This window comes from Cricetulus griseus, chromosome 4 (genome assembly GCF_003668045.3).
Source record: "Cricetulus griseus strain 17A/GY chromosome 4, alternate assembly CriGri-PICRH-1.0, whole genome shotgun sequence".
Lineage (NCBI taxonomy): Eukaryota > Metazoa > Chordata > Mammalia > Rodentia > Cricetidae > Cricetulus > Cricetulus griseus.
The window spans coordinates 218543353-218551864 of NC_048597.1; the positions used below are offsets into that span (position 1 = coordinate 218543353).

The window sequence follows — 8512 nt, forward strand, 5'->3', positions numbered from 1 at the left end:
GGGTAGGGATGGGTTGGTGTGGTCCATGGGCAGGCATCCCTTATGCTGCTTGGAAACTCTATTTGATCACGTGATGTAAGTCTGAGCTGCAGAGGACCCCAGGCTGTGCTCTGAGACAGAGCTTGCACTAACACACTGGTGTGCCTCAGAGGATTCTAACATCAACCACACTAGGGCACACTTGATGCACAATGGATCACATATTTAAAATCTACAATTTGGTAAAGTTTTGGCACATGTAACGGCTAGTGAAAACAACACTGCATCCAGATAACAAACTTATTCACTAGACCTCTCAACATCCTTGTACTCTTTGTGACATATCCCATACCCTTCCTATCTAAGCCTCCTTACCAACCACTGACTTCAGCCACTAAGGATTAGTTTGTGTTTTCTAAAACCTTATCAAAATAAAAATGAACATATTGGAAATTAAAATGTCTAGCTGAGCAGAAGTCAGCCTTTTAGGGCTTCATACATGAAGCTGTGTGATCCCATGGGTTGCTACTGTTTCTCCTTTCATCTGCTGAGGGACAGGTGGATTGGTGGCACTTTATGGCTATAGAAATATAGCTTTCATGAAGGTTCATGTACAGGTCTGTGTACAGGCACATTTTCATTTTCTCTTTTCTTAAGTAAGGATTTAGAAGTGGAATTATTGGTAGCTACATACTCAGCTTTTAAAGAAATTTCCATCTTTTTCCAAACTGGTTATGCCATTTTATATTCCCACCAGCAGAGTACAAGAATTCCAATTTTAGTTATTTGGAGATGTCACCATCAGTTTCTTTCTTTTTAAAACTTCTTCTAGTAGCTGGGTGGTGGTGGTGCAACTCTTTAATCCCAACACTCAGGAGGCAGATCTCTCTGAGTTCAAGGCCAGCCGGGTCTACAAAGTGAGTTCCAGGATGGGTTCCAAAGCTACACAGAGAAACCCTGTCTCAAAACAAACAAACAAACAAACAAAAACCTTTTAGCAGTGTGTAGCGATGGGGTGGCATGGTGTACATATGTGCACACCTGTGTGCCTGTGTGTGCATAAGCACTCACACACACACACACACACACACACACACACACACACAACACACACACGGATGTCAGAGGGCAACTTTTCAGAGTTGAATATCTCCTCCCACCTTTATGTGGGTTCCAGAGACTGAACTCAGGCCACCAGACTTATACAGCAAGTGCCTTCACTCACCGAGCCCTGTGTTGGCCTTCTTTTCTTTTTCCCTCCTTCGGTTATGGTGATGACTGTCATTGACCTATGACATGGGAGAACACTCGGTCCCGGGAAGAATCCCTGGGTGAATGCTCATCCCCTTTACCTGCCTGTGCTTGCCTCCAACTTCCTTTGAGGCCTGTAGCCCCATCTTAGCCCTAAAAGAAGAGCTGTGGCCACAAGTCCTCAGCCCAGATGCAGTGTGCAGACCAGCTCCGAACTCCAGAGTCAGAAAGAGGGTTCACTCCGAGATCTCAGGTGCTTAGACATTTGTAGCCCTGGGCAAAGAACTGGCCTCTTGCCGACTGGCAGGTGGAAGGCTGTGCTGTGTAACTCAGCTACAAAAGGAAATGGTAAATTATGTGTGGTCACAAGCTAATGAGGCTGGAGGCATGTGTTATATTTCAAAGGTCACAGTGCTCATTTAATCCAACGTTTCTAAACATACTTTTACATCTACATTGTTAAATTTCCTTAGACACCACAGCCTTCATGATGTAGTCATCAGCAAGTAACTCTAAAACCCTGGAAGAGTCCCAGGGAAATTTGGGTACAGTGACTAGTCAAGAGAGCCCAGTGTGTCTCCACAGGACCAATCGCTTTACCTTTGGTCTCCACAGCCTCCACGCAGTCAGTTCTCCCCATGACCCAAAGGAACATGTGTCTGGAAGACTGTTTCCACACTAAAATTTGCTTCTAATTTTTTTTTTTTTTTTTTGTGTGTGTGTGTGTGACAGGATCTAATGAACCCAAGCTGGCCTTGAACTCACTGTGTAGCCAAGGATGACCTTGAACTTCTGATCTTCCTGCCTTCCTTCTTGAAATTAAGATGTGCACCACCGAGCTGGATGAGCTGGAAATGGTGTCACATACTTTAATCCCAGGATTTAGGAGGCAGAGACAAGGGAATTTCTGAATTCACGGCCAGCATGGACTTTAAGGAGAGTTCCAGGACAGCCAGGACTACACAGAGAAAGCCTGTCCCCCAAAAAACAAAACAAAACAAAACAAAAGTGCCCAGCCATGCCAGGAATGCAAGGCTGACATCCTACCAACTGAACTACACCCCAACCTTCAAACTGGGCTTTGAAAGTACATATTCATTTGTTGAACAAAAAAATGGGGTTGGGGAGATCTTGTTATATTGCCCAGGTTACCATTGCTTTTATGGGAATCTTCCTGCCTCAGCCTCCTAGAGTGCTGGGATTACAGACATATGCCATTACCCCTGGCTGACAATGACCAAAAGGATGGCACCCTTGGCTAACTCACAGGCTCTGGGACAAGTGATGTCTGGATTTGATCTTCAGCTCTGCCACTTTGTAGTTACTTAGCTTTGAATGAATCACTGACCCTCAGTTTCTTTCTTGGCTATGGGACTAAGAGCACCCACACTGTAGACAAGGAGTAGAGTTCACCTTTATAAATAGCGAAGCCCTATACTGGAGACAAATTCAACGCTTGCTAGTAAATATTCATTAACCAGCAGCCCTCTTTCTTTTTATATTCTATTTTTATACAAACATGTAAAAATTATATAAAATAATTTGAAGAGACAAGGATCAAGGTTTATATATCCTGCCTTTGATGCAAACTACTGTAGAGTTCAAAGGGCTGGTCATGACCTCTCCTTGGCGTAGCTCGATGAGAGTCCCCCCTACTTTGAAACAGGGTGTCATTGCACCGTGGGAACAGGCTGCAGAGAAATCTTGCAAAGGCCTTGTCAAAAAGCAAACAGATGATAGGGTTAACACAGCAGTGCGTGGTGGCAATGAGCTGTGTGACCTGAAGACTTGCGTCCAGGTGGTAGCTGTTCTTTTCATCCTGCAGGGACAAGTGTTCCTGGAACTCGGACAGGAAGAGTGCGATATTGTAGGGTGCCCACATCAAAAGGAACACAGCCATTATGACAAAATCAAGCTTCTGAAGATCATTCTGCCTCTCCCTGAAGGTCTGCGTTTTCCTCATTTGCCCACAGCAGAAGATAAAAGCCACCAGAGGAAAACCAAGAACCAAAATGTTCATCTTTGAAGTCAGAAAATACTTCCAGAATGGCTCTTCAACTGGCAAAAAGTGAGGTTTGCCAAAGGCACACTTGTGTTTCTGTCTTTCCATCTGAGGCTGGTAAAACACAGATTCAGGCAAAGTAAGTGCAATAGCCGTGATCCATGCCAGGATACTTGTAACAATACCACTGGGCACTGTCCTGACCATGGAGGACAGCGTCCCTTGGGAAAACAACTTGCACCCTTGCACGAGGAGAAGGATGTTTAAAAGCGTCTCACTGTACAAGCCTGTGGAGTGGAGTCCAACAAGAACTTTACAAGTCCCATTGCCGGGGCTTTCCCCATGTGCGGCAGTGTGTGCCCAGAATGGCAGGGGAATCAGGAAGCACAAATTCGAAACTGCCAGGTTTAGAAAGTAGATGTTCCTCACATTCTTGAGTCCTTTGTATTTCAGCAGGATAAACACAGCCAGCACGTTGAACAGGAGACCCACCGCAAATACAGAGCAGCAGAACTGCAGTACCTGCTGGGCAGAGAGGAGCTCGGGGGTGAGGGCTTGCTCCGTCCCATGGATGTCCAGGTCATCCTGTATGAGGACATCATAGTCATCCTCGGGGGCCACCGTGTAACTATCCATCTTGGGCTGCCCTGTGGGGAAACCAGAGATCATGTTTCCCCTCCATCCTCCTGAAAGCAAGTGTGGTCCCTACTCCCCAGAGTGGCGGCTCTGCTCAGTCTACTCATTAAGTACCCATAACACACCTTAAAATAGTATTCTACGACACCCAGGGACTGAGCTGGTACTGTGACAGATATGCCCAGTACCAAAGGAGCCAGGGACACTACAGTTGGTTAAATTCTTTTGGTTAAAATGAGACTTGCTTAATAGGAGATAGGATCTAAGAAAAGAAAGAGTTAAAAACAACCAGAGAAGTTGGTGCCCCTCCTACTTCCCAGCTATTAAAAAAAAAGTTTCCTTACCTTGATCACGGCTTGAAATGAAACAGCGAAACAGCAGTCTTGGGGCAGGCTGCTTGATATTTTCCTCTCAAGGGATATAAACAGATGTTTGCAAAAGTGAAACCCCACTGGTCAAGCACGTGGACAAACTGGTGAGATAAAGATAACCACTTGACTGAGTTCCCAAGGGTGGGGAAGGGTACAGCCCCATGATCTACCATCCAGGGGGCTGTGGGAACACTGGGGTCAGGGAAGCAGCACTTCCTTCTGAGCAGACTGCTCCTGACCCCGAGGAGCTAGAGAACGCTCTGTTTATGCCTCCGAGGCTCTCCCTTCCAGGCACGGCTTTCAAGGGCCAGCTGGAATGAAGTTCTGAAGTCTCACTCAGGAACTTCTGTCAGCCTCGGAGAAACTGAGAAGTTGTTTTTGTCTCTCCCTCTCCCAGTATCCCATGTTAGGCTCCCAGGTACCTTTTAGTTAGCTGTCCTCCAAGCTGCCTTAGATAAGGGTGCTAAGTCAAGCCTGCTCCCACTGATAATAAGAGGGTGATGTCAGAAGCTGAGCTGTGCTGCCACACCTCCTTGGCTTCTGACATAAGTTCCCCGAGTAGATAACAGTTTCCAGAGCACAAACGTGAGATCTGGTGAGATCACCAAAGATTTGACCCTCGAAGGCAGTTGTCACCAGCAAGGGTGAAAAGCCACTTCACTGAAGTAGGGCAGAGACTAGTGACCCGAAGGGAAACACAGGGTGAGTGGGTGGGTGTCGGTTTTCTGTTTGTTCTTTCTGCCATCTTTGAGAAAGGCTGAGCATTTTTGCTGATGGACAGAGCTCTATGAGATGATTTGAGGAACATGGGAGCCAGAGTGATATCAGTAGGAAGGGAAATTGAGAACAGAGTAGGGCAGGGAGGGACTGTTGCTGAATGCCGGACTGCTGTGGACATTCCTACTGAGGAAACCGAAGAGTGTTGCAAGCAGCCGGGAGGAAGCAGTTAGTGCTGGGACACTTGGCATAGCTGACTCTGCTCAGGGAAAACCCCTGAAGAAAATCCTGGGTGAGGATCTGTGGGGCCTGATCAGGTGGGAGACACTGTGAGGAAGTCAGGCTTAGGCTCACGTGGAGGATGGAGATGAAGACAGGAAATCGACAATTGCCCTGCCTTGGAGTAGCGGAGAGAGGGAGAGGAGAAGAGTGCAGTTTGAAGATAAGGATCATAGAAGAGGAACCTTAAAGAGCTGAGGAAAAAAAATGTATGAACTGCCCTCAGGCCAATTACTCTGTGCGTCCGTCCGTGACTGCGCTACTCTGGGGACCAGTCGGCGTCTCTGATTTAGGCACATCCTTTGCATCATCAGTGACGTGATACAGAAAGTGTACTATAAAAATAGACTAGATAATGAGGAGACTACTAAGAAAATATAGAAAGAACCGGGCCCAGATAAACTGGACTGAGCATTAAGCTCCCAGCATCAAGGCAGTCAGGCAGAAAGGAAAGCAGGGTTAGTGCAGTGAGAACCTGGATGGAAGGGCTTCCCAATAAGGCCTCTCCCGCACTTTTGGAGAGCATCTAGGGGTGAGTGGGGATTGCTGGGACATGGCTACAGCTGAGAATCACGCCAGTCGTCACCCTCCTCCTGAGACCTGGCCCTCTGCAGCTAGATGCCTGGGAGCCACATGACACCTGGTCTGTGAGTGAGTAGGCTAAGTGGCTCATAGTTCACTCCCAGACAGAGGACGGATTCAGAAATGTGTCCACGCTCATTAGATGGTAAGGTGGTGGGGACAGCTTCATGTCACACAATGATGGGAAATTGAAAATTGCTTGAGGAAAAAGGAAGAGTCTGTCATTCAGGATCACTCTAATTTCTCCATCACTGTGGCCTTCACTTTCAGTATGGTTTTACTTTTGTCTAATTCCCAGCATTCTGCCTGTTCACACTCAGGCCTTAGGATTTTTTTTTCAAATTAGCATACAAAATAATGTGTTTCGCTATGACATATTCATACACACATGCCATTATTCTTTATTCTTATCCGTCCCCAACCTCAATGCTCTGCCTATTTGCCCATCCCTTCTTATAGTCCTCTTTCTACCCCCAAACTGTTTCTCTTTCTGCTTTCATGTCCCATGGGTTCTATCACCCTTTCTTTGTCTTGCTCTTTCCCTAAGATTTCTTCCTCTCCTCTCATGGCCTCCTTTCTAGTCTCATAACACACACATGCACACACACATACACACACACACATACACACCCAGGAGTACACACACGCACATAAAACGCATACATACACACACATTCACACACACACATGTAGGTCTAGATCCCACATATGAAAGAAAATATGCAAGATTTGTCTTTCAGAGTTGGGCTTATTTCACTTTGCGTCATGATTTTCAGTTTTGTTTTTTGCAAATGTAACAGTTTCATTTTCCTTTGTGGCTGAATAAAATTCCACAACGTCTGTATGTCAGTTTCCTTGTCCATTCTTCTGTTGATGGGCATCTAGACTGGACCCATTTCCTAGATGTTAAGAATAGTGCAGCATAAAGATGGTTGTGCAAGTGTCTCTGAGGTCTGGTGACACAGAGTCACTTGAGCATCTACCCAAGAGTAAGTAGCACAGCTGGGTCCCATGACAGTTTTAGGGTTTGTTTTGCTTTTGTTTATTTGTATGTTTGTTTTGAGGAACGTCCATTCTGATGTTGTTTTTGTTTGTTTGTTTGTTTGTTGCCACTACTGGGGGTTGAGCCTAGGACCACATGCTGGTCAAGTGCTCTATCACTGAGCCACCCCACCCCCACCCCCACCCCGTTGTCATACTGATTTCCATCTTGGCTATCCCAGCTTACATTCCCACCAGGAGTGTAAGGTTCCGTTTCCTCATGTCCTCATCAGCCCTTGTTGTTTTCTTTAAGGCTATGAAAAAGCCTTGAGCCCAGAGGTTCAAGGAAAGCTTGCTTTGGCATCTGAAAGCCCATCAAGCCATCATCTCCGTCAGTTTTCCATCACTGTGACACAATGTTTGAGGCAATCAAGTTTAGAGATGAGGAAAAGCTTATTTTGACTTTCAGAAGTTTCAGTCCATGGTCGCTCAGCCTCTCACCTCTGGGACTGTGACAAGGCAGTGCTTCGTGGTGGCAACACATGGCAGAGAAAGCTATTTGCCCATGTTAACTGGGAGGTGAAGGGAGAGGGGGAGTGGTTGGGGCCTTAATATTCCCTCAAGCACAGTCACCAGTCACCCCATGACCTCCCACTAGGTTCTACCTTCTGAAGGTCCTACGGCAAAGTGCCCAGACTCGGAAGTCTGTTTACACACGAGTCTTGAGGTGGCCCTACCGAAGCCGCAGCATCCTTGTGAAACTGAGGCACCTTCTAAAGTTTTAGCATGAGGCTCACAAGACCTTAACACTGAAGGTCTGAGTTCCTTCTTATCACTGTAACTCAACCTGCTGCCAGTCTAAGATGCTATAACCACACACTTACTCTCCCCTGCATGAAAATCATCCATTCATTCAGGGAACATTTCTAAGGTCCTAGAATGTGCCCAGCCCTGCCCCAGACGCAGGAGATAGAATCAGTGAACAAAAGAGGCAAAAGTCCTCCCCTTCAGAGAGCTCATGTTCAACAGACAGAAACAAAATAAGTACATTGTGTTGATAGTTGGTAGGCGAGAGGGGCTGCAGGGAAAAGTGAAGTCAGGAAGACTGGAAGGAGCAGGTGACTCAATAGTGACAGACAGCCTGGATGAGCTTGTGGAAAGGGAAGCCTCAAAGGATTGTGCCCCATTGGTTCTATCTCCTTGTTACAAAGTTCTCACTCCAGAGGAAGCAGTGTTTTTACCAAAGATTCAGAGAGACAGTCCTCTAGTATATAGACACTCTATTTAAACAAAAAAAAATTTTCTTGAGACACGGTCTCATTGTGTAGCCCTGGCTGACCTGGAATTTGTTAGATAGACGGGACTGCCCCTGAACTCACAGAGTCTGCCTGCCTCTGCAGGTGCTGGGATTAAAGGCGAGCGTCACCATTCCTGGCTTAACTTTTGATTTTAAAAGCAAAGGACACAGTGCGCCAGCCATCCCTGGAGAAGGGCCCTGGACATCCTCCAAGTCCCCTTCTTTGGGGGCTCCATGTCAGCCTGGAGGCAAAGATGGCTCTCTGAACTGGCATTCCTGTGTTCTTTAGAGTTCTCCTTACTCTCTTCAGCCACCCATCCCCTCAGTTAGTAATCCTTTATATATAACGTCTGTTGTTCAAGTTGTCGGTATGGTTTCTGATTGACACATTATATTCAGCTCAATAACAAACAGGAT

The 8512-nt window shown here is 46.4% G+C and overlaps 1 protein-coding gene across 2 annotated transcripts; it reads right to left on the reverse strand.

Annotated features, from left to right (window-relative positions):
- Positions 1–1622: 1622 nt before the first annotated feature.
- Positions 1623–5427, reverse strand: Ccrl2 (C-C motif chemokine receptor like 2). Of its 2 annotated transcripts, XM_027414718.2 has the most exons (3): positions 4662–5427; positions 4213–4340; positions 1623–3879 (listed from the first exon to the last, which is right to left on the reverse strand). In XM_027414718.2, exon 3 carries the CDS (start codon positions 3866–3868, stop codon positions 2795–2797), a length of 1074 nt encoding a protein of 357 aa, XP_027270519.1. In that variant the 5' UTR covers positions 3869–3879; positions 4213–4340; positions 4662–5427; the 3' UTR covers positions 1623–2794. The 2 variants fall into 2 exon arrangements, with proteins under 2 accessions (XP_027270519.1, XP_027270520.1); XM_027414719.2 differs by lacking the exon at positions 4662–5427 and having other exon boundaries at positions 4213–4646.
- Positions 5428–8512: the final 3085 nt, after the last annotated feature.